Genomic DNA, 26,811 nt, shown 5'->3' with positions numbered 1-26,811 from the left:
TCCCTTCCATGGCCATCTTTCTAGACATTAAACACTTTTTTTCTTGCAATTTTCTTTTCATCAGTTTTATTTCTCAAAGCATCTGCTTTCTTAAGGAGATAACAAATTCTTTCATTGATTAAAAGAGCTCAATAATCATTTTTTTTTAATATTTATTCATTCATGAGAGACAGAGAGTGAGAGAGAGAGAGAGAGAGAGACAGAGGCAGAGACAGAGGCAGAGGGAGAAGCAGGCTCCCTGCAGGGAGCCTGATGTGGGGCTTGATCCTAGGACTCCAGGATCACACCCTGGGCCAAAGGCAGGCACTAAACCACTGAGCCACCCAGGGATCCCTCAATAATCATCTTGACCTTAGATTCTTTGTCTCGGTTTATTTCTCCCCACTGATATTTCAGGAGAGCATGCATGTATGTTTTAACTTAACATTTGCCCTACCAACAAGATTTGCAGCTGTACTGGAATGGTAGAAATCATGGGCTTTTCTGTTTAGAGTTTTCTGTTTTCTAAGTTCATCTTCCACTATCCCCACCCCACCTCTTCAAAATTTTTTTAGGAAGAGATACTTGGGCGCCTGGGTGGCTCCGTCAGCTGAGCGGCTGCCTTCAGCTCAGTTCATGATCCCAGGATTGGGATTGGGATGGGGATCTGGATCGAGCTCAGAGTCAAGTTCCCTGCTTAGCAGGAAGTCTGTTTCTCTCTCTGCCTCTGCCCCTCCCCCCTGCTGATGTTCATGTTCGTGCTCTCTCTCTCAAATTAATTAGTTAATTAATTTTTTTAAAAGGTAAAGATGCTTTTCTTGTAATATATACAATTTACCATGGCACAGGTAACTAGGTCTTATGATATAAACTGAAAATGGATCCCTGTGTTTTCTGTATGTGGCTCCTTAATCAGGATTTAAGAATAAATATTTGTAAAAAGATACTTAATTACTTTGAAAATGAGGTCATTTCATTTTGAGGCCATTCCTACAGCAAAGCATCTTATGAACTGGGCAATAAGTCTTCCCTCTAAGAGCTAAACTAGTAAGAGTCAGCCCACATATTAACTACTAACTGAAGCGATCATCTCTCTATAATAATAACCCACACTCAGAAGTCACCTGTCGTAGGAAGCTGTGGAGATTTGAGAATGTCAGAATCTGGGGAGAGGGTCTGGAGTGTTGCCTTCACTAGAACTGTTCTTGTCATGAATACAAATCACTATAGTAAAAAATTACTACCTTCCCTTAAATGACTCTCTCTCACTAGAGTGAGCTTCTTGAGGGTTGGGAGCATACCTTATAATACAGTAGTGTTAGCTAATAAGATCCCAGGCCCCAGAGTTCAAGTTAGCTATTACCTTAAACATAAAAAATTTGTACAAATTTGTACAAATTTGACATTTGTAGTGTTAAATCCTATTACTGTATATATGTATATATGTAAGCTAGCCCCATCACTTACTAGCTCTTGTGGCTCTTCTCCTTACCTTCTCCTTACCTCTTTCTCAGTAAACTAGCGTTACGTAGAGGAGTTGTAAGGATCAGGTATAAGATACATGGTATATAGGTACTGTTGCCATTATTACATTTCATCATAGCCCCAAAAGTGCACATTAAGTGCTCATTATATCAGTATTCAAAGGAGATTTTCCGTGACCTGCGCAGGACAGCACCCCACATAACACACACATAGGTCCCTCTGTCGCTAGGTGTCTGGCACTCCACCCCCCTCATGTTTTGACCTGCATCCTCAAATAGATATCGCTGGGTTGTACCACTGTTGACTTTGAGGCATATACTACTTGAGCATACAGGAAGGATTTGAGCTGCAGAGGGGTCAGAAAAGATAGATTAACTTGTTGAGCCATCTCAGTGTGAATGCAGTGGATTGTACCATAAGAAGATATTTCCCAAGAGTGCTGAGCTTCCATTTCTCTGCTTGTCTTAGAGTTTCACTTCGTGGCTCTGGAGGTTCTCGTGGCTTAGCACACTATTAGGAATGGTTCTACGTGGAGGCAGAATGACATTTGTAGTGTTAAATCCTATTACTGTATATATGTAAATATGTAGGCTTATAGAGAGCATACAAGAAGTTCAATGCTTATTCAATAATCATTTTATTATTTTATAGGGAAATTTTAAAACATTTGAAACTTAGGTTTTCAATTTTTTATGTTTAAGGTAATTAACCTTTTGGCAAATATATTAAAATTTTATCCATACTAAATGCAATCACATATTGTTTTTTAATACTTTAGATTATTAGAACACAATTTATGAGGGTGCCTGGGTGGCTCAGTTGGTTGAGCATCTGCCTTCAGCTCAGGGCCCTAGGATATGATCTTAGGGTCCTAGGAGAGATCCCCATGTCAGGCTCCCCACTCAACGGGGATTCTACTTCTCCCTATGCCCCTCTCCTCAGCTCCTCCTCTCATGCTCTCTCTCCCTCTCAAACAAATAAATTCTTTTAAAAATACATAACTTATGTAAAAATCTTTATTTTAAAAGTATAATGATTTTGCTGAAATCAGGGCAAGAAAATAAATTTTATGGAATAAATACATATGAATGTTTGTCTTTCTGTATCTTTCTGTATTCATCAATATTACCAACTCATAAACAGTTCTCACTGTGTGCAGTAAGTTAATACCGTCACCTCTGGTATTTTGCTGACTTCCAGTCATTTTAAAAAACAGCTTTACACATGTTTTTTATTTTTATTGTAATGAAGGTATATTTATCATGGTAGGAGGAATGAATTTTTTATTTAATAGTTTTTAGCTTATTTTAATACTTGTAAATATTAAGAAATATGGTCTGTGGGACTTTATTTGTCCTTTGGTGGGCCTAAGAGAAAAGAGTGGTAGTAACATCTACTAATATGGAGCAAACAGGAAATCAGGAAAGTCCTGCAGAGAAGGTAACACGTGATCTGGATGTCTGGTGACAAGTATGTGGCTGGACTGCAGAGCAGTTTAGACAGAGAATGTGGCCTCCACCGTGCATGTAATGGCAGATAGAATGCTGGGGACACCTAGCCCAACTGGGCTCCTGGACTTGCAAAAAGCTAAGACCCAAGAATGTGGTAATCCCACGGGGCACATATTGTCTGGTGAGGTCTTGCAGACATAGGCCAGTAAGCCACCGCCGCAGTCTCCATTAGTATGCTCAGACTCCTAACGCTGAGTACTTTTATTTCAGAGTGCACTTAGCATCTCTACTAAGAGATGGAGTTTAGAGAATGTGAAAGGAGCAGAGTGAAGTGGGCTTTACTCATTCGCATAATGACTCAAAAGAATGATACCAGAAGCCGAACAAAGGTCATTTATCTCTGGTAGTCCACAAAGAGAAAAGTGTTTTCTAGATATGAAAGCTTGCTGAGATTTTCAAGCAGCCCTAGAGGATGAAAGACCTCCATCCAGACTGGCCAGATTCCAGCTGTCCCTCATTCTTAGCACTGACTTGGCGTCTTCAGTCCGCGTCTAGGCTTTCCCTTTATGGCCTGATACTTGATGCTACCGGGGCTGCGGTGCCAGGGCACTGCTGTTCCTGTCTGGCCACCACAGAAGATGGCCCAAGTTGCCCAGGGCCATTGGCTTATTTCATCGCATTTCTTTGCCCTGTGACACATGATCTCACTGTTGTGTCTTCACCATCCTTGTCTTGTGTTTTCCATCTCTCCCAGCATCTCCTCCTCCAGCTACAGATACAGCAGTTTTACTTGTAAATCTGTGCATCGTTGTCCTGTCCTACTCACACCCAGAATCCATTCATTGACCAGATCTCAACTGAGGACCTACCATGTGCCAGACGTAGGGAAAACTAGGGTGAAGAGGACCAGTCTACTGAGCTCTAGGTCAGATATATTGAGGCTCCCTCTCTACGTTCCCCTAAGTAATCCAATATTTCTTTTTCTTTCTTTCTTCTTCTTCTTTTTTTTTTTTAGATTTATTTTTTTAGTGGAGAGATGGAGCCAGAGAGCACAAGCAAGGGGAATGAATGGCAGAGGGAGAGGGAGAAGTGGGGCCCCTGACCTGAGCCTAAGGCAGACGCTTAACTGACTGAGCCACCCAGGCACCCTCAATATTTATTTCTAATATATACATACAGGTCTTTATTTGATATACAGGGCCTACTATAAGCCTCTCCAGGGAAAGGCCTTGCTCACCATATAAATCATCATACAGAGCATGTAAGAGAGATTGGCCAAATTTAACATCATCTTGAGAATTAACTTCTTGTGCTTTCATCTTTTATCTATAAATAATTATTTTCATATCCCAAATGATCTCAATGTCACTCTTGAGTTTTACCTTTAAAAACCTTTCCCACAATTTGAATTTTCTTACCTTTCTGTATAGCTGATAGGCGAACCCAGACAATTTGATGTTTTCTGAAATACAGATGGCCTAAATTTCTTCATCTGTGTCTATGATCAAATTACTGAATAATACAGAACCCATACTTTGTCATATGGTTTCTCCCAATCCACATGGTCACTCCACTGCTAATTACTGCTGAGTGGTTATGAGCCTGTAGGCAGATGTCCAGCAGTGATCTGAGTCATCTGTCCCTGGTTTTTTTTTTTTTTAATCAGAATGTTCTGTGGTCTGACATCAAATCCTTACTTAAGATCAAGTAAATTGTTCCATTTTTTTTTCTTCAAAACATCACTCCATGGAAAGACATTGAGTTTTTTTAAAATTTTGCCCAGTGCCCTGCTGTATGTGGATGGCTCGGGGATGAACTGGTGGCCTGCAGCATGGATGATGATACGCTGGGTCTGGCAGGGGCCTCCTGGTCAGCAGCAGCCTGTCATTGCACTCCTTTGTGCCCAATTTCCAAGTCAGTGCTTGTCACCAAGTTATACTTGTTTAAACACAAGACCCTCAGCCTGTCTTCCATGACTTAATTGCCATATTTGAACCGCTTTTCCCATCCATGATGTGACAGATACTGTACATTTAGTTGGTCAAAGGTAACTTTTTTTTAGTAATTTTTTTTAAAGATTTTATTTATTTATTCATGACAGACACAGAGAGAAGGCAGAGACATAGGCAGAGGGAGAAGCAGGCTCCTCACAGGGAGCCCGATGTGGGAACTGATCCCAAAACTGCGGGATCATGCCCTGAGCCAAAGGCTGATGCTCAGCCGCTGAGCCACCCAGGTGTCCCATCTTTCTTTCTTTCTTTCTTTCTTTCTTTCTTTCTTTCTTTCTTTCTTTCTTTCTTTCTTTCTTTCTTTTTTCTTTCTTTCTTTTTTCTTTCACTATAATTATACATATAGAAAAGTGCACAAATCCTAAGCATGCAGCCTGATAAGTAGTCAAGTGAATGTACCTATGAAACCAGCACTTCAATCACAAAACGGAACATTAGCACCACAGCAGCTGCCTTGTACTAATTCATCAGACTCTGTCTTTTTTCCCCTCTGTGTCTTTTTTGTACAACTATTTGACGTGTAGCTTTTCTGATTTGATTCTTTGAAAGATCTCATTTTCTCATGTTCTCCATTATTTAATTTGCCAATTCTCAATTTGTGGTTTGATTTCAGGTACATTGGTTTTCATGCTACCCTTTCTGTATACTGATGGAGCCAGTTAGCTCTCGGTTGATTTCTGTGAGTAAAAAGAAACATAAGACCCAGATGACTCCAAACTAATTTGCTTGACTCTGGAATTTAAGATGATTTTGACCAGATTTGCATTCCCACTTGGGTTCTATTTCAGCTGCTATTATCATCCGTTAACATTCCTTCAGCATGTACCAGCTGGCTTATGGAATGAACAGGCAGGCCTCAGGGAGCCCGGAGAGGATGGAAAAATGGGTGGAGACGATCCTACACACGTGAATCCTTGAAAACTGATGTTAGTGGGTTCCTGTGCCCAGAAAACAGTCTGCATAGTGAGCTGGCTTTCTTGGACTTCTTGTTTGCACTCAACTGTATATTCTAATATAATAAATTGGTTTTACAAAGACACCTAGGAGATGTTTAGGAATCCAAGTTTAAAAACTACTCAGAACCAAATTTGTGTCTGAATAATTATTTACTTACCTATGTTCTCCCCGTACTTGGAGCTTCCATGGATGTTCTCCTGCTGTTTGCTTTTCCTGTGTTTGAACGCAGCTTACGCTTGCTTCGTTTCAGCAGCTCCATAAATAAGGAGGTTTTGAAACATCCTGAGGTTGATGTTTCATAATCTTTGATGACTTACACCTCTGGGACAATGTGCAGTAGAAGCTGGCTTTGCTCTTTCCTTACCCAGGAGTCAGTAGCCAGACTTACAGGAAAAACGATAAGAGGCCACAGTAAAGATCCCTAAAGACTACCTGGTTTTCTAGTCTTCTCCCCTGAATTTTGAAGGTGGTGGTGTTATTTCAAGGCAGGATGTGCAATTGCTAGGAATTGTTCTTTTCCTACTTGGAAGTAATGACCTGCAGACCGAGCTACCTCGAGCAGGAGAATTTGGGGTAGGAGGCAGCAAATGCTCTACATTCTCAGGATGAAATAGTATGCCTTTCTCCGTGGGTGCTGCGGCTGCTGAGCACGTGGGTGCTCCATTAGGCCTCCCTCCTCCCCTCTATCTTATATTTTGCCTTTTATGATAAAGGGAAAACGATTCCTCTGGACTTGTTGTGCAAATGTTTGTGGAGAAGATAGGTGGTAGAACCAGAAGACCAGAGGATATATAGCCTTAAACATGCGCAGGGGTCCTTTTGTTTGTCTGTCTCTTCCCTCCTCCCTGTCTCCTCTCCTCCTTCCCTATTCCCTGTCCCCCTCCCCTACTCCCTGACCTCCTCCCCTGCCCCCTCCCCCTCCCCTGTTCCTGTCCCCCTTCCCTGCCCCTTCTCTCCTTCCCCTGTTCCCTCTCCCCCTCCCCTGTTCTTGTCCCCCTCCCTGCTCCCCTCCCCTGTCCCCTTACCCCCCCTGCCCCCTCACCTCCTGTCCCACTCCCCTACTTCCTGCCCCCCTCCCCTACTTCCTGTCCTCCTCCCCTGCCCCCTCTCTCCCTCCCTGGACCCCTGTCCCCTACTCTTCTTCCAGGATCACTAGCAGTGCTGTCTTGGGAGAGCTAGGCAGTGTACCACTTCACTTTCCTCATCTGTGAACTAGTTGCCATAACTATGTTGTCATGTTCCTGTACCACCACGCTTTGCCAAAGGTAAAGCTCCACAACAACGTTCGTTGGTGTTAAACCAATTACAGATACCAATCGTGGTCACACCCCAGCCCCTGGCAGTGGGATCCTGCCTCCCACACTTAACTGGGGACTGAGTGTATCCCCCATCTGAAGCCACAAGTGAATTCCTTCTACCTCAGCAGCCTTTCTCATACCTGTACCTTCTTTTCTCTTTGATTGTGGCTGTAAGTCAGATCTCTGAAATCGTGGCAGATGAAGTTAATGACAGTACTGGAGATGGTTTTACATGAAACCAGAACTATATAAAAATCAATGTTAGACTCTTGAAGGTGCCTAGAATATGGGCTCGGAATCTCTGCAAGATTCTTTGGACTGAGTATTGTACGTCTGCAGATGTACAGCATTTCAACAATATTATGACACAAGTAGGCTTTTGTGGGCTAGTCGAGGGGAGCTAGGTAAACATTTTAATATGGGTCTAGTGGGAAAAGGCATTCTAGTTTATTTTGACTTGATATACAGTTGTTCATAATTGGAGAACTGCCCAAACAAGCTTTTTCCCTGAAGATTTTTAACTTTCTGTTGTCAAGAGGAGAGATCTAATTATGGGTGGGTCTAAGTATGATGGATGACCTGTTTGTATTTAGATACTACCGCACTTAACTAATGGGAAAGAGGGGGAGGTGTATTTGGAATATTTTTACCCTTTGATTTTTTAACTTACATCTGTGAGAGTGAAAAAGATCTTTGGAGCTAGATAGGATGCATTTTTCATGAAATACTAGATGAGACAAAGCCCTCGGATCACATCCAAAGGATGTATTACTATTATTATTGTAAAGAGATGGGAGAAAGAATGTGTAGTAGTGAAGGGCAGGCTGCCTCAAGATGGGCCACTTTGCATAAAGATTGAGTTAATCAAACCAGTGCAGGAAAAGCTCTCTGCCTTCCCCTCAACTGCCTGAATTTACTTTGGAAAGGAGAGCCAGTACCAGGAAGAGAGTCATTCAGAGACTCCCCTTTACTTAGGTAACTGGTTTGCATCATAGGGAAACTTTGTTTTTCCAGACATCACCTCTCACCTATCTACTAATGGTCTCCTTCCCCTCTATATCCTCAGGCCCTCCTCAGCTCTTAGAAGCTTCACGTGGCCTCACTGTCTTTGAAATTTCTTCTCTGTCTGGATTCCCCTTATGAACGCTACTGGATTTGATTTTCTCCTGTTAATTGGTCTTAAGTCAGTGTGGTTCCCAGGCCAGCGAGAGGGAACATAGGGTAAAGGAGGGTCTTCTTCCCTCCCTGACAGATGATAAGTAGTAAGTAGATGCACTCACCTATTCCTGATGCCAGAAGGCTGGACTGTGAAATACAGTCTGCCTGAACAAGTCCAGAGGGTAAGAGGGCACATAAGTTTGTCACTGGTTCTTTGCTGACCTGGTCAAGTGTGCTCTCCGGGATGGAGCACAAAGGATCAAGCTGCTGAGTCAGCTGAAAAGACCTTTTTTTTTTTTTTTTTTTTTTTTTTTTAAATGAGAGTTTATTAAAAAATATGTAAATGATACAAAAATAGCCAGGTACATTTGTTGAAGATCAAGAGGATGGTGAAATAGTTTGACAGCATACTAATAGAAATATGGAGGTGAGTACCAAGAGAAACAGATTTTTTTTATAAGTCTTTAAATAATATTTGCTGTTTTAAGCTATGTGCTTTGATAAAATAAGAATCATTATAAAATAGTCATAGAATGTTAACATCATTTGAGGATTATGTAAATTGTATCTAGAGTAGTGCTATAATAACATGATTAAATGTTTTTATATAGAATCAATGTATAATTACCAGTTTCAAAATTTTGTGATTAGATATATAATTGTGTCTTTGGACTATATTTATTTCCAACTTTATACCTCTCTTTTCTTTACTACTTATATGTCAGAAATAATATTAAAATCAGGACAGGAATGGTCATCTTCCTATTTTACTACCCATAGCACCTTGCACAGTATCTTAGACATAGTAAAATCTCAGAATATGATTGATAAGTACATTTTCTGGAGGTTTTTTTTTTTTTCAATCTTAAAGTTGCACAAATAATACAGATTCACTCTAGAAAAAATAGAAAATGCAGAAAAGCAAAAGAAAAGAAAAAAAAACAAAAAACCTTTTTAATTACCCAGAAACTCATCTTACTATCTTGATACTACCCCTCCAAATGTTTTCCTATGTAATACATACATGCAAATAAATTTGAAATAAAAATTATCCAGGGGCACCTATGTGGCTCAGTTGGTTAGCATCCGCCTTCAGCTCGGGTCATAATCCCAGGGTCCTGGAATTGAGCCCCACATTGGGGCTCTGCTTCACCTTCTCCTTCTGCCCTCCCTTGCCTTGTGCTCTCTGTCTCAAATAAGTAAAATCTTTTTTAAAAAAATTATCCAATTCACACCGTACCCATGTCCTTAAGACAAGGTGGAATTCTTAGGTCAGCAGGTATGTATTATTTTGAAGGCTCTTTATCATGTTGCCAGATTGCCCTCCAGAAATGTTATATCAGCTTCAGTCCCCATTAGTAGAGCAAAGAGTATTCATTTCTCTCTCACTAAGTAGTGGGCAGAAAACATATTTATCCTTGTTGGGTTCATTATTATTTCTTAGAATAATAATGTATTTGACCATCTATAATTTTCAGTGTTTTTCCCCTTCATATAAAAAGTTTCTTTTTAATGTTATTTAAATAACATTTAAATGCTTTTTAAAAACTGTTTTAAAACATTTTCAAATGTTTTTTAACATTCAAAATGTTAAATTTCAACATTTTAACATGTTTTTAACAATTTAACATGTTTTTTAAATTTTAAAAATTTCTCCCCAATTTTGAAATTTTATACTTCAAAAGCTGTTCATTCTGCAAGATCATATATGCAGAATGAACTGATTTTTCAGAATTTAAAGGATTGACTCCCTCTCAAATCTCTTTTTCTCCCCATCAGGAAGGCAATTGAAGAACTGCTTAAGGAGGCAAAACGTGGGAAAACAAGAGCAGAAACAATGGGACCGATGGGTTGGTAAGTGCTTCCTTAAGTAGAGCACTCTTCCTTCAAAAAACAGTATAGAGGAAGTCTTGGCTGGAGAAGTGGATATGGAAATCTTTAGCAGACTAGGGAAGGTAAAGGAAAGGGAAAACCGTGGCTGTGGAGGAAATCCCCCAGAGTGTGAGAGTGGGAGCCCTGCTGAGCACAGCGCTAGGGAGCTCTGAGCCTTCGAAGAAGGCAGAGGGTGTGGATGGAGAGGAGCCATTAAGGCGTCATCATCCCTTAAGTTCACAGATCCCAGGAGATAATGTAGATGTGACTCCCGAAGGTACCACCTGAGAGGAATATTGTAGCAGTGTCCATTGTTTCAGCATCTGTTTTAATTATAGTCTTAGTAAATTGAAATTTCTTTTTAAAATTCTACTTGGAAGTATTTTGATTCTGTGACAGCTGTGTAGAACTAAAGTTTGCCTTAGCAGTTTCTACATATGAAGCAGTGCTTTAAAACTTAAAGTTTCGAAACAAAGGAAGAATTTAACCTTAAGAATTTAATCTTAAGCATTATTAAGCTTTACTTTAGCAATAACACACGCATTCAATAAATATGCTGACTTTAGATCTTTAATCTAGAATTTAGAATCCACTACAATGGAGGGTTGTGGATGATTAAGAGCAAAATGTAAAAGTGAGATAGGAGTGGAAACTAGGTTTCAGAGTATACCTCATTCTATAGCTTTGACTCTTAGAACCATGTAAACCATCATTTACATAAAATACAAAACAAAAATAAATAGAAGGAATAGGCAATCCTTAAAAATCAAGCAAAATAAAACAAATAGATCTAAAAAGCCTTTTAGTGGACAGTTTAGCAGCACATAAAGGAACTCCTTCATGTGATCTGAAATTTGACACTCTTTCCAAAAGAACTCCCAGAAGTATTAAATTGTTTACAGTCATCATCTTAAATGTTTGCAGTCATCATAACTGTCAATAATACTAATGTTGTTTTTCTGAAAATATTATATAACAGGATAAAGCAAAGTAAATATTTATTTGCTATAAACACCCAGATTTCCAGTGTCCAAGAGATACAGATATAAAATCAAAGTAAAAACCTATAATCCTAAATTGGAATTGGAAATAACAATACAAAGCCATGCTAGATTTTCTCTGGAAGGAAGGAAGGAAGGAAGGAAGGAAGGAAGGAAGGAAGGAAGGAAGGAAGGAAGGAGAAAAGAAAAGAAAGAAAGAAAGAAAAGAAAAGAAAGAAAGAAAGAAAGAAAGAAAGAAAGAAAGAAAGAAAGAAAGAAAGAAAGAAAGAAAGAAAGAAAGAAAGAAAGCTTTTTCTAGCTCTGTTCATAGAAAAGTGCTAGAAATGATGACCACCCACTCAGTAGCAGTGAGTGCCCCTGGCATCCATATTGTGGTGTATAAATACCATTTCTCACTGAAAAAAGACCAAAACCTTAGAGAAATAACTGACTGCACATCCGAGATAGTGCCTGGAGATCACCAGACAGCAAATTAGAAGTCACAGTCCCCAAGACTGCCCTCACTCTTACACCAACTGCAAATTCAGGGAGTTCTCAAAAGTACCCTCAGCTTCCTTAAGTCACTGACAAATTCCTACAATTCACAGAAAACTATGATATGAACAGTTACACTTTATTATAGGAAAGGATACAGATTAAAATCAGCCACAATAAGAGGCGTAAAGGGCATTGTCTGAGAGGTCTGTCTCTCTGAGACACGAAGTTTCTGCTGTCCTCTCCCCATGGAGTCAGGACCCATCACCTACCCAGCATCAGTATGTGATAATATGTGTGGCATATTGTCAACCAGGGAAGCTCATCCAGGCCTCCATATTCAAAGTTTTTTTTTTTTTAAGATTTTATTTATTTATTCATGAGAGACACAGAGAGAGAGAGAGAGAGAGAGGCAGAGACACAGGCAGAGGGAGAAGCAGGCTTCATGCAGGAAGCCTGACATGGGACTTGGTCCCAGGTCTCCAGGATCACAACCTAGACTGAAGGTGGTGCTAAACCGCTGAGCCACCTGGGCTGCCAGTATTCAAAGTTTTTATTGGGATTCCAGTACTTAAGGATGATTGATCGATTGGTCACATGGTTGATCTCAGTCTCCAGGTTGACCAAGACCACATGACCCAAAGCTTCCACCCTAAATCACATGTTTGGGGTTTTTAGTTTTGTTTGTTTTTAGCATGGGCAGCTCCCACTTTAAGACCATCAAGTGGGACCTGCCCCATCCTAAGATCTACCCTAAACAAAGACATTTTTGTCAGATATGGCATTACCTCCCAGAATTGAGATTACCTCCCAGAAGCCAGACCTCTCTGTGGGTTAGGCCATACTTTTACTACACAGACAGGAAATGTGTAAGAGGAGGAAGAAAGTGATGTCAGGAAGACTCAGGAAACTACTTGAAAGGTCTTCCACCGGATGGGATAATTTGATCCCCAAGAAGAATAAAGCTGTAATGATTGAGATACCTGAAATATGTTAAAATCCATAAAGTCATAAGGATACCACAAGAAGCTTAGTGGTCCCTTTTGGAGAATACTATAGAACCAAATCATTATTCATAAAATTGGCAAATAGTGAAGAACATTTATCCTGCTCCCTGTGCAAATTATACCTAAAGATTACCAAATAATTGATGAAAGAAAAAGAAAACTTACTTGTAGAACTACATCTGGTAAATATACAAGGACTATAGAATAAGATCATCATTTGAATTCTTAACAATTCAATAAGAAAACAAACAATCCAATTTAAAAATGGACAAAAGATTTGAACAAACACTTCACTGAAAATTATGTAGGATTGGCCAATCAGCATATGAAGAGATGCTGAAATCATTAGTTATCAGGGAAATACAAAATAAAACCAGAGTTAGTGGTGGCTCAACAGTTGAGCCTTTGGCTCAGAGCATGATCCTGGGATCCTGGATCGAGTCCTGCATCGGGCTCCCTGTGGGAAGCCTGCTTCTCCCTCTGCCTATGTGTCTGCCTCTTCTCTCATGAATAAATAAATCTTAAAAAAAAACCCAAAAACATAGTTACCACTATATATACACTAAAATATCTACTTTTAAAAAGACTGAGAGTACCAAATAACAATGAGGATATAGAACAATTTCAATGTTCACACATTGTTGGCAGAAATGTAAAATTGTATAGTCATTTTAAAAAATAGTTGGCTGTTTCTTATAAATATACATTCACCAGAGAGAATTCTTCCAACCAATTACCAGAGAATTGAAAAGTAAGCCCACACAAAAATCTGTACAGTTATATGCATAGCACTTTTATACATTATAGCTCAAAACTGGAAACATCCCAAATGTCCGCTACCTGATGAATGGATAAACAAATTGTGGTTCTAGCCATACATGCAGGGCTCCTCAATAGTAGAGAGGAAAGAAGTACAGACACACTGCACGGAAGAATCTCAGGGGCACCCTGCTAAGTGAAAAGAAGCCAAACACAAAACCTTACACTCTCTAAGATTCCACTTATGTGGCATTCTAGAAAACACAGAACCATAGGGAGAGAAAGCAGATTATTGATTGCCAGGAAATGGGGACAGAAGGAAGGGATTTACTGCAGATGTTTGTAGGTGACAGAAGGAGTCTACATCATGATTAGTGTGGTGATTATATGACTTGGTACATTTATTTTACTTAAAAAGGATAAGTTTTACTCTATATGAATTATACCTCGTAAAACCAATTTTAAAATAAAAAGAATGTCCTTATTTGCAATCCCTAAGGACACACGGGACCCAGGCAAAGGTCAGTGGCCACTAAACTGAGATAAGGAGTTGGTGGGGACCATTCTGGGACAGGTCAGGCTGACCACACCTGAACTCACTGACCCATCTTCATGCCGCGAAAAGTTGCAGTAGGTAGAGCAGACCACCATTTCTGAGACATCCTTGTCAAAAGATTGAACCCAGATCTGATCAGATCTCCAGTTAGAACTACAGGTTTGCAGGTAATACAGAGAGCAGAGGAACACCTTAACTGACACCATAGGGATAAAACCACAAAAATCCAGTATGTGGGGAATTCAACAGGACAAACAACCCAGTTTCTTTTTTTTTTTTTTAATAAAATAATTTTTATTGGTGTTCAATTTACCAACATACAGAATAACACCCAGTGCTCATCCCGTCAAGTGTCCTCCTCAGTGCCCGTCACCCACTCACCCCCACCCCCCGCCCTCCTCCCCTTCCATCCACCCCCAGTTCGTTTCCCAGAGTTAGGAGTCTTTATGTTCACAACCCAGTTTCTTTAACAAATGAATTGAAAAGAAGGAGGGGGTATCCTATGAATTAATAGATTTGAGACACATCAAATAAAATATATACTTTATTTGGATCTTTTCCAAACTAACTGTAGAAAGATGTTTATGAAACATTTGGGGTATTTGATGATATTAAGGAATTAATGTTGCTTTTTTAGGTGTGATCATGGTTTTGCTGTTATTTCATTTTTTAAAGCTATTATCTTCCAGAAATTCATTCTGATGTATTTATGGATAGAGTGATACAAAATGAAATAATCCGGTGTGAGTCAATCTGTATGTAACATATGCAGTCATCTTAGATTCAATAAAATACCCACCTCCTGGAAGGATACTTAAACAAATTAGGTGAGATAAGATGTATGCAAAACATTCGATATCGTTCCTGGAATGGAGCAGTGGGTCAGAGTTAATTAGATCTGCTCTTATGTCCTTTCAGCCCTTCCCTGTCCTTTACTGAGATGAAGGTGCCTCTACCCATTTGAATCAAATTAGTACAAACTTGCTTAGGGGCAGGCCGCTTTGGTGTTCAGGGATCAGGTTGACCATAGCCACTGGTCAGCTACTACCGAATGTGAGAGAATCGACATAGAGCTAAATCATGAATGCAGATGGCTTGACAAGTGAATAAGAAAATGTCAGGGTCCTGCTATGTTAGGAGTGCTCAAGGAGATCAGTTGCATCTAGGCAGCTCTCCAGAGGGAAGTCATTGATCCTGATGATCTTTCTGCCGCTAACTGGCTTGGTCCAACTTTCTGATAGTGGAAGAACTAGTTTATCAGTGTCAGCTCTGTTTCCCCTGCAGAGAGTTACCACATGCCCAGGTCATCCTGACATTCATGGGAGTGCTGATGTCCTCACTGGGCATCATCTAAGTAGTGTCAGCAGTTCCACCAAGTTGCCGCCGACCTGGGTCCCTTCCAGTATGCTGCATCTTGTGGCCGTAGGGTGTGATTCTTTTCCACAAGGTCCAGTAGGGTGACAGCCATTCAATCCTGATTTCAGTTAACAGAAGGGAAGAAAAGGAGAAGGAAGGCATGCACCCTCCTTTAAGGACACTGCTCAGAAGTTGCATACACCATTTCCATATATATTTCCATATATACTCCATTGGCCAGAATTTCCTTCCATGTCTTCACCTGGCTACAAGGTCAGGAATTTCAGTCTTTTTTCTCCCCAGGAAGCCACGTGCCAGACAAATATCTGGGGTTCTTTTACTGTTAAAGAAAGGAAGAATGGATATCCGGGGACACCTGGCAGCCTCTTCCCATGAAGGAGGGAATCATGTCAAAAGGGAGTAAAATAAAAGATGGCAGGCAAAGTCAAACATTCCAGACTTGTAAGGGCAGATCCTAGGAGAATAGGATATGAAACTTCCAAGTTCCCATTAGCCTACAAGACAAGAATTCCTGCTGCCATTGCTCCTTCTCTCAATTGTCTTGTAATAGTGGTCCTCCAACATTTGGGTTATTGGGTCCTTTACCCGCTTAAAAGCTATTGATGACCCCAAAGAGCTTTTCTTATGTGGATTATGTCTATCAGTATTTATTGTATTTGAAATTAAAATTAAGCAATTTTAAAGGATTCTTAAATTCATTTAAAAATAATAATAATAAGCCTATTACCTGTTAAAGGAAATTATATACCCTTTATAAAAATAACTGTATTTGTGGGGGAAAATACTGAGTTAAAGCAATATTGCTTAGTATTTTTGCAAACCTCCTTCATGTCTGGCTTATAAAAGACACCTGAAATTTCATATATGCTCCTACAGTCTGTTGTTTTGGTTGAATTATGTGAAGAAAATCCAATCTCACAAATATATATTTGGAAAAGGAAGAAGTACTTCAATAGCCTTTACAGAAAATTGTGGTATTCTATAACCCTTCATCAAAATTTTGCAGATAACCTCAACAAGTGGTAGTTTCTTTAACATCCTCTTTAATAGCATAGACTTTTCATAAGCTGTTAGGATAAAAATCCCTTCATCTACCTTGCACCCTGACTGGGTCTTCTCATATGTAATTTTGTAACATCACGCAATGGTCATCTCAGAAATGTTGGCTCACTGAGTCATCCTCTAAATGTTGACACATTTCATTATATAATATTAAAAGAATCCATTTGTAAATACCACCACAAATCCCATCAGAAAAGTCTTCTAAATGTTGGGAACTTGTCAAGCGCACAGTTTTCCAAGTCTCATTTTCTTTCACTTGAAAACCCCAGTTTTATCATTGCCAGTGAGGACTGTGAGCTCTTTTCCTTGAAGTGACAGGCTCACTCACATCTGAAGAACCAGCTGGTTCGCTTGCAATTCCAACATTCATACACGTCTTTTCCTGTGGGTCAGCACACTCTGACACATTTGGGCTGTGCAAACAGGTCTGACTAAAGGACAGCCATGACTTGCTTCTGCTCCCGAGGCTGGGACAAGAACATCTTCACCATCATGCTCCTCCTGGGGGAATAACTGGTTTTCCATCTGTTTGTGTGCATGCGTGTATATAAATAAAAAATTCTGACCACTAATCCAGTGGTTCTCAAATTTGAAATTATGTGGGAAGCTTCCCAAAATACTAATGTCTGTGTCCCACCATCAAAGATTATTAGTTTGGATAGCCTGAGCTTTGGGGTTTTAAAAAGATACCCAGGTGATTCTAGAGTGCACACAAATTTGAAAACCACTATCACAATACCTACATATTATAAAGAATAAAACCAACCTGCTCTGCAGAATTCAGACCTCTCCCAGGGGCAGATGGCTCCATAGCACTTGGGTAGCCAGAGGCCCAGCCACGGCAGGCCCAAGATCCATCCCTGTCAAGCAGACCTTCTTGGACAGATCTTAAAGGAGTAGACAGTCTGTGGCTTACTAGTGGGCCATGATCTGTTTTTCTAAGCATCTAGAAGACTTTTATATTTGCTTTAAAGTTTAAAATAGAACCAGAGTGCCATTTTTTTTCCTCTTGGGTATTCCATGAAAAGATCTTAATGAGGTAGTTGAGCCATTGCCAGAAAGAGATTGCTGAACTAAGAAAATGCCAAGGAATGGCATTTTTTATTTTATAAAGAAAGAGACCATTTGGTGCTCTGTATTTCCATGGATGTGTTTCAGCAAAAGAATCTCTTCAGAGGCTGTTCTTTATTGAGGCCTCAAGGAAGCTGAATGTGGGCCCATATGACTTCCTTTTAGTCAACATAAAGGAATTTATAAGCACAAATTTCAGAAATTTGCCCAGCTACGTTGTCCACAAAGCTGTTTTTATTCTAGTCACATTTACGTCAGCTGATCTATAGCCCAATGTAATTTTTTGAGTCTAGTGCTTTCAGAACTGCAGTCTTATACTTGGAAAGGCTTATATTCTGGTAGGAAAAGTTAACAAAGATTGAGTTTGACAGAAAACGATTCTTCAGTTTTTTGTGGTTTTTTAAAAGATTTTGTTTATTCATGAGAGACACAGAGAGGCAGAGGGAGAAGCAGGCTCTTCCCAGAGAGCCTGATGTGGGACTCGATCCCAGGACCCCGGGATCACGTCCTGAGCCGAAGGCAGATGCTCAACCACCGAGCTACCCAGGCATCCCCGATTCTTCAGTGTTTTTTAACCCAGTTTTAAGAAGAATGGCATTTTAGGGTGCTTTTCTATTTGGCGTGGCAGATGTTCTGGTGATAAGGGGAAAAATCATCCACATTGTTCTTCCATTGTATATAATTATATATTTGGTTATTTCTCGAACCTTTATGCAGATATTTTATTTTTTATTCATTTGAGCACCAGCAGGTGTATTAAGAGGCCAGGCTTAGGCAGCAGTAAAGAAGACTCTTTCTGTCCTGGCCTTAAAGTTATTAATCCACTGGTGGATACGGACAAGTGAGCAGGTAAACACAAAGCAGCATGCTGGAACCAACCGGCAGGGAAGGAAGGGCTCCCATTTCAGAGTGACTCATGGACGAGGCTCTTGGCAGTGTTTCAGGGCCACAGAGATCCAAAGGCTTTACTCTATAGCTAAAGAACGTGGGGCCTAAATGGGTTCCCGAAGGCCCCAGCTAGCAAATTGAATGGATCATTTGCTTTCTTGTCCCTAGTCTAACACTCCTTGCTACACCAGCTCTCTTCTGGTTGTTATTGTCCGATAGCATGCGGGCATGTCAGTGCTTCCTGCCCCCGGCTTCCCACATGCCTTCCAGATCAAGTTATGAAAGTGAATTGGAGAGCCTTGCACATGTTAGCACCGGATCATATGGCTATGGAAAATAATGTGTGCGGCTAACAGAGCAGGAGGCCAAGGATGACAGCCCTGTCGTCTGTCCCAGGATACCACCATTCACATATTTGCTTGTGAGCTTTATCTTCACACATCCTCTGTTCCTCTCAGTAGTCTCCTAAAGAGCACAAATGCATAGACAGGTAGCTTGGGATTTATCTTTGCTGCAGGATCCAGCCTAATGCCTTACATATGAAAGATTCTCAGACTTTAAGAATCAGTTAATAATATAAGTATATACATACATATGTGTCAACTGTTGCACATTACCTTTAGGTATAGTGTCGGGGCCAGAGTACAACAAAAACCTACCTGGGGCCTCAGGACTGTTGTCCACAGAGTAATTAAGGATTAACAATTCAGCAATGGCAATTGTAACACCATAAAAGAATCTCTCGGGTGGCCACATGCTGAGGCATTTGATTGTCAAATTATAAACTGTAAGCACCGTGGGTGGTTGTGGTGGTTGTAGCAGCATCAAACAACAAAATGAGCTGTAATCAACCACAGTGTCAAGATGAAAAATCTTACCCATGTTTCATGGAGTGTTTGGGGTGTAGTTGTGCTTCTTTCTATGGGTGTAATTTTTTTACTCACATCCACAGTAGGGCAAAGGAATATACAGAATGGAAGATAAAGTGCTGCTTGCTGGTGTGGGAGTGAGTGTGGCCATAGAACAAAGGAGTGAATTGGAGAGCATCACATGGAAACTTGCTCCCATGATTCCAGGGAGTCTATTGCCCTAACCATAAAAATAAGAAACGTAATTTCCCATTGCCTGTTATACTTCACAAATCTCAAAGTCAAGTGCATTTGGGGAGTTCCATGACTTTGTCCCAGCCTTGTCCATGTTAGTGACTCACCACTTGACACCACATACACATCTGCTTCTTGGTGCCTGTGCAGGACGAAGCAGCCTTGCCAGCAAGAGTGCCAACAGGCTCTTCACCTGTGGTTTCTTTCCCCAACGGCTCTGGCAGTTGGTCACCTGGTCACACCACAGTGCGTCTTTGTCTCTCTCTACTCCTTCCTGATCTGGGATGATGTTGGGAGGGTAGACCTTGGCATCATAGCCCTGATTCCAGTCTTTCCAACTTGGGATCTCAAATAAGTTGCTTTCTTCTCTTGTCTACCCATAAAGTGTTCAATGGTTGGAGAAATGGAATGATGCGATGGCATGGGGCGATTACTTCATGGAAGTCAGTGTCAGTCAGCACTGTTACTATTCCCAATTGGCTAGTGATTGTGTGCCACTGTCCAGTGGGTCATATTCATGGAACTATTTTAGAATCCAGAAGTGGCAGGTCTGGGGGACCTGGGTGGTTTAGTTAGTGAAGCATCTGACTCTTGGTTTCAACTCAGGTTGTGATCTCAGGGTCATGAGATCAAGCCCCTCATTGGGCTCAGAGCTCAGCATAGAATCTACTTTAGATTCTCTCTCTCCCTTCTTCACCTCTGTCTCTAAAATAAATAACATCTGTGCTCGCTCCGGCAGCACGTATACTAAAATAAATAACATCTTTTTTAAAAAAAAAAAAGTGGCAGGTCTGAATCTGTAGCATGCTAGATATAACTTTCTATCCTTCAAGCAGTGAAGACAAAAAGTATTAAAATCAGAAAAAAAATTACATATCTTTTCCCCTTTCTATTTTCTGTTGGTTTTACAGTCTACTATTTTTCTGAAGTCCAGCATGATAACTGCAAGGAGGAAGTCCTTATATTTACAAATTCTGTTATACGTTATGCCCACTCAAAATAATAGAGAGATGAAAAGCTTACAATCCCCCTAATCAGTCCATAGGTCCCTTGAATGGCAGATTCTTCAGAAATCCACCTCTCCTGGGGCATACAGAAGCCCTCACAGCTTCTGGGCTGACAGTTTTGGAAGTGAAGTAAAGCACTTCACTTTTAAAGTGTACCAGAGTGAGGATGCCAGATCTTAAGTCTGACAGTGCTGTCGTGGGTACTCTCCCAATGCAGTCATAACCAGTCGCATTGTATATAGAGTTTTATATCCATTTACATTGTTAGCACCTTAAATCATTTCTTCCCACATGAGCTAGTATACCTTTCTAAAAGCAAAAACAGAAGCTGGCCAGGCTGAAAAAGCTGACATGGTGTGGCTCAGAGCAACAGAGAGGGAAGCAGCCACTCCAACCCCAGTAGCATGTCTTGGGATGTCACCAAGGACGTAGGTGGTGCAGACACCTGGAGCAAGCAGACTGCCCTCACTCGAGGGCTCAGGTTTTACCTCAGTGCAGATATGAAAAGCTCTGGAATCGTTGGTTCCTAATGCTAGCTTATCACATCATCTCAAATACTGGGGGAAATGGCACTAATAAAGAGCTGAGAAACAAAACAAATAAATGAGTTTTCTTTTTTTTTTTTTTTTTTTAAGATTTTATTTATTTATTTGAGCAGGGGGACAGGGACAGGGAAAAAGAATCTTAAGCAGACTCAGCACCAAGCATGGAGCCCAATGCAGGTCTCTTTCTCAACCCCGAGACCATGATCCCAGCCCAAATCAAGAGCCCCTGGCTCAACCAACTGAGCCACCCAGATGCCCCAGAAATGAATTTTCTGATGGGATGAATGAGAGGAGAGTAATTTTTGAAAGGGGTTAACATACAGAACACAGGCAGAGAATTTGAAGACTGGAACTTCAGAAACCACTTATATACCTCAGCCTTCAGTGGTCTATCTGAAGAGTTATCTCCAGAGCTTTCACAGTATTAGGAAATGCAAAGTATAAGCTCAGAGGTAATACTTTAGGGCAGCTTGAAATGTCCTGGGAAGTGAAACTTGCAAGTTTAACCATTTGAAATACCAGAACTATTTGTTTCAGATAGATTGATTGATTGATTGATTGATTGATTGATTGATTTGAGAGAGAGCATATGCGTGAGTGTGTGCACATGAGTAGAAGAAGGGGCAGAGGGAGAGAATATCCAAGCAGGCTCCATCCCACCAGCCATGAGATCGGAACTTGAGCTGAGACAAAAAATGGGACACTTAATTATCTCAGCTACCCAGGTGCGCTGAAGTACCAAAACTTTTAAATGTTAACCATTTTTATGAAAATTTCTATGAAATCTCATTAACTTTTTCTTGATGACTCTGGGTTTTTTTTTTTCTTTTTATATATATATATATTTTTTTTTTTTTCTTGGCTCAACTCAGGTTTCTTTTTCTTTAAAAAAAATTTTTTTTCTTGATGGCTCAGGATTTTTTCTTTTTAATTGTTTTTTGTTGTTTGTTTTTTGTTTTTTCATTGAGAAATATCAGATAGCCTGCTCTGTTCTTGATTAGCGTCTTATCCCAGGTGATTTGGGACTTTAGGATGTTATCACAAGTTGCCACCAAGGAGAAATCCCTACTATATTAACTGATGTGAGTACTGTATGTACTTACATATATGTATATATGTATTTTTTTCTTCTGTGAAGAGAGTGAATACTAATATAGGTCCACAGTCCCTTGTTTAAACCCTTGAATCCTGCTAAGTGTCTAAATTGAGATATTTTTACATTTTAGCAAGGTACATAAGCATGTCCAGTATACACCCTGAACGCCCCCAGGGGTACTTGTTCAACACATGATTATTTCTGCCCCCACACATATGAATGCTTACACTAAATGGGATAAAGACTAGACATAAATAGCCCAGTGTCAGGTTAGGCCAGGTTTTGCTGCCAAACAAGTTTCAACATCATATAAAGACCTTGATTTTCAAAGGTTTTAACATTTTAGAATTGTAGAGAAGAAATTCTAAACCCATAGGTAACACTGAAGATTTACCATGTGCCAAGTACTGTGCTAAATTCTTTATGTATTATCTCAATAAATCCTCCCGGTAGGTAGATACTTCTGTTACTCCTGTTTACCAATGGGGAAAACCAATGCACAGGGGAGTTAAGTAACTTACCCATGGTCGCACAGCTAATTAGTAGAGCTAGGATATAAAGCAGAGTTAACATTCACCAAACACTTGTTACATATTCGCATTACTCTAAGCACTCCCTCATTTGATCTGCAACCATTCCATTAAGATAGTCACTGCTGTTATTCTCCATTTAACAGGTAAGAGGCAACAGGGAGATTATATAACATGTTCAATCTGATGGTGTGGTTTCAGAGCATGTGTGCTCAGCTAGTACCACATTCTATGAGTTTATAGCAATGAAACAACTGGCTTCTAGGTTCAACAAGATGAGTTACCACACCGAAGGCTAGTGGGTTTCCTCACACGTCAGCAGCATCATTATACTCCTTAAACCATGATATTTTCACTGCAGGTTTTACCATTTCTTTATATGGAATCAGTTACTACATTTGCCTCCACATCTGCTGGCAACTACCCCTCTATCTCATTGCCCTGCCTTACTTATTACAAGTATAAATGAGCACTTACTCTCATGACCTAAAGCATGTCCTAGCACATTCAGGAGAAGTCACTCGCAAAGCCTCCCCCTTCCTTCTCCCTTTCCTTCCTCCTCCCTCCCCTCCTCCCTCCCCCCCACCCCAGGTAGGCAAATGCTGCCCTTGACTCTGCACCCAGAGTAGACTCTTAGGCACAGCCAACATTAAAAATCACATCTCTGGGGATCCCTGGGTGGTTCAGCGGTTTGGCGCCTGTCTTTGGCCCAGGGCGCGATCCTGGAGTCCCAGGATCGAGTCCTGCGTCAGGCTCCCGGCGTGGAGCCTGCTTCTCCCTCCTCCTGTGTCTCTGCCTCTCTCTCTCTGTCTGTCTATCATGAATAAATAAATAAATAAATCTTTAAAAAAAAAACACATCTCTGATGTTAAAAAGAGATGTAAAGGACAGTTTCCTTGTGGCTTGATTCTAGAAAGTCCTCTCACTCTCTGAACATCTCTTTTGGTGGCCTGTGGAGTCAGTGGCTCACACCCACCGCTAGAAGCTAGCAACCATCCCCTCCAGCAGGGTCCCCACTCTCAGCAGGAACCCCTGTGTCTCTAGCAGAAGAGCTTCATTCATCTCTGACGAGCATATGGGGGTAAAGATGATCTTACGTGGAAGATAGCAAAATAGAGCAGAATTCATCAGGAGTTACCAAAGGGTTTGTTTTGACTATTGTCCCATCGGGCCATCCTCACCTTTCCTCATTTGTCTGATCCAGAGAAGAACTGACCAGGTTTACCAGCACTGAGCTGGCCCCCTCCAAGGAAAGTAGCTAGCCCAGGGTTCTTCTGGAGCTGGCTGTACGCAGCCTCCGACAGCCAGGACACATGTGTGGTCCATTTCCTCATACTCTGTACTCTGGTCCTGCTCGTGAACTAAGCACTGGGCCACAGGTGGCAGAGGGGGGGCACTCTCAGCTTCTTACACTCTGCACTGAGGGGCATTCTTCTCCTGCAGACCAGCTGAATGGTGCTCTTTAGTGACATCGGTGTGACGGTGTGACGTACTCCTCTGAATCTTTGCTGAGTTTGCAGGGGCTTCGAGTTTCTTCACCAAAGTGGTGCCTGAAGTCCTGAGAGCCTCTAACACCACTGATGTCCCCGCAGGTGGCCCTGCCTTAGGACTGACTGCTGACATAGCAGAATGCTGGTTCCTGTGCCTTTTCCAGGAGCTCAGCGAAGCCCCACAGGGCTCCAGGCAGCTACATGGCGTTGTACCCCTGGTACTTCAGGTCTGGATTTTCTGTACTCTTTGTCACTGCCTTTTTTCTTCGCTCCTCATCTCATTCACTGTGGCTTCAAAACTCTAGCCGCAAAGAAAAATAAAACAAAATCTCTGGTGTTGCTTCCACCTCTAAGTATTCCCACTGGCCCTACTACACTCCACTCACCTTTCTCTCTACATTCCTTTTTCTCCTTGTTCTAGTTCTTTGCCTTGTCAACTCTCCTGGCCTGAGCATTAAGCATACACTGCATATGGAGTGCCTACACCACCTTCGATTCTCAGATATTTTCTCCATTCGTGTAGGCTCAAGAGCTGCTTATTGGCTGCAGGAGACATTTTCTTTTATTTTTTCTCCACCTTTATCTTCTAGATTCAGTGCCATTCTAGTTGCTTGATCTGCTCTGACCTACCTCCCTATAATAAGTGGCACTAGGCTTATGTCTGCTCATGTTTCACTTATCGAGTACTAGATTATAAAATCAATCCAGTGGGGTGCTGGTGGGTTGATTTGGAAGTATTGTGTGGGATTCTCTTTTTTATCAAAGTTTGATCTGAAGATAGAGATTATAGAATCCTACATTCATTTTTGCTTAATGCCAGCCACTCTGAATAACATGATTTTGGGGACCAGCATCCTCCTAAAATAGCCCATCATGGGACAGACAGTTCTCACCTGCATGGGGTTTTCTTACCCAAAACAAAAACTTTAGTGTAATTGAAAAAGAAAATAAATATATGCTTAGGTATATACCTAAGCGTTAGTTATATCCTGTCTCTTGGGTGAACTTGAATACCCAGCTGATTTAATATACAGTGCGCAGAAACTGACCCAGAGGGTGCACCTGGGTGGAATGCTCCCCAACCGAACACAGACTAGAGTCCTGAGACGGAAGTGTAAGAGAGTCTTTTAAAGGAAAAATGTGTTGGGATGCCTGGGTGTGACTGCGGTTAAAGCATCTGCCTTCAGCTCGGGGCATGATCCTGGAGTCCCACATCGGGCTCCCTGCATGGAGCCTGCTTCTCCCTCTGCCTATGTCTCTGTCTCTCTCTCTCTCTCTCTCTTTAAAAAAAATAAAGGGAAAATGTGATTATTGCATTTTTATGGATTCTTTGGATAATGTTTATTTCTAGAGGAGAGCATTTAGCTCCAGTAGTCAAGATATAGCAAAATAATTTTTTTTTTCCTTAGAGAGGGACTCAACTTTTTACTCTCTGGTAAGTAAAAACAAGCCATGATCAGTTTGGCTCAAAGTGCAGATGATAGCCAAACCAAGCATTTATTATTCAAGCAGAAAACATAAGCAATTCCCGTCTTCCAGGTTCTAGCCAATACCTGCACATGTACAGCAAGCAGTAGAAGAGTTAGTCCAAAAAGGAAGGGAGTGAAGTATTCAGAGAGGCCCAGTCTGCAGTCTGCAATTCCAAGTGTTTTGCTTTTTTCCCCCCGTGTACTCAGAGTTTACACTAGGTGGCATGCAAGGAAAGCCGAACACATTTGGAAACTTGATTCTGTGCACACCCAATTCTTCTGGCACAAACCCTGGCCAGTGGGTGCAGCTTCAGAGCCAGCGATCTCGTTTGAGATTGTTCTTTTTCTCCTCCCCAGGATGAAGTGTCCTCTCGCTGGCACAAATAAAAGATTCCTAATTAACACAATTAAGAACACGCTGCCCTCCCATAAAGAGCAAGACCCTGAGCAAAAGGAGGGCAGCAAGGAAGCCACGAAAAGCCAGGGCCAGAAAGAAGAAAAGCGGAAGAAGCACAGAGGTCACCCCTACAAGCACAGCTTCCAGGCCCGGGCCCCCGAGGGCCACTCTCCACACCGGAAGCCCAGCAGCCGGGACAAGTCGGGGAAGCGCTCCAACAGGCGATGAGGAGGACGGGCAGGAGCCACCTGCACTGATCCGTCTGGGACAGGGGGTGTGCCCACGAGGATTTGAGGACAGGCCTGCAGCCAGAGAGCAGACACCTAGGAGTGACTTTTACAGTCGGTCCTTAGTTGCTATGACAAGGAAATGAGTGCAAAGGGACTTGCTCTGCAGGTGTCCAGGCAAGTTCCAGCTTTTCTGGCAGTGGCCTCCCATAGCGTGTCATGTTTTCATTCTCTGTTGTTTGGAAGTTGGTTTCAAAATAAATCTAAAACTTAAGTTTTCAGAGGTTGTAACGACTAATTCCAGTTTTTTCGACGTGTTAACGACTGTGGTCCTCAGATTTTCTCAGAAAATGAAACACTTGTAAATCCTCTATGTTATCTTTTTGGAAGATGAATTTAAAATTCAGAAGTCATCTGGCCAGTAACCACAGTCAGGAAAAGATGTAGCCCTTCAAGGGCTAGAAATTTACCATGAAACTCTTTGATAGGTTTGTTTTCCTCTAAGGGAGCCATGTAGAAAATTCTCAAGATGGCTTTGAATTC

General features: G+C 41.2%; 1 protein-coding gene across 2 annotated transcripts in view; it reads left to right on the top strand.

Moving 5' to 3' along the window:
- LOC112669488 (protein POLR1D-like) overlaps positions 1-26,549 on the top strand; it is a 44,773-nt gene extending 18,224 nt beyond the window's left edge. The window contains exons 2-4 of one of the 2 annotated variants that reach the window (XM_025462635.2): positions 3,670-3,840; positions 10,117-10,191; positions 26,002-26,549. In XM_025462635.2, the coding sequence (XP_025318420.1) occupies positions 3,670-3,840; positions 10,117-10,191; positions 26,002-26,269 (514 nt within the window). In that variant the 3' untranslated portion in view covers positions 26,270-26,549. The remainder of the gene's footprint in view (positions 1-3,669; positions 3,841-10,116; positions 10,192-26,001) is intronic. The other variant, XM_025462636.3, reaches the window with a different exon arrangement.
- Positions 26,550-26,811: the final 262 nt, after the last annotated feature.

This window comes from Canis lupus, chromosome 25, assembly GCF_003254725.2.
Source record: "Canis lupus dingo isolate Sandy chromosome 25, ASM325472v2, whole genome shotgun sequence".
NCBI classification, from domain to species: domain Eukaryota; kingdom Metazoa; phylum Chordata; class Mammalia; order Carnivora; family Canidae; genus Canis; species Canis lupus.
This window is presented reverse-complemented; position numbering and strand designations above follow the sequence as displayed.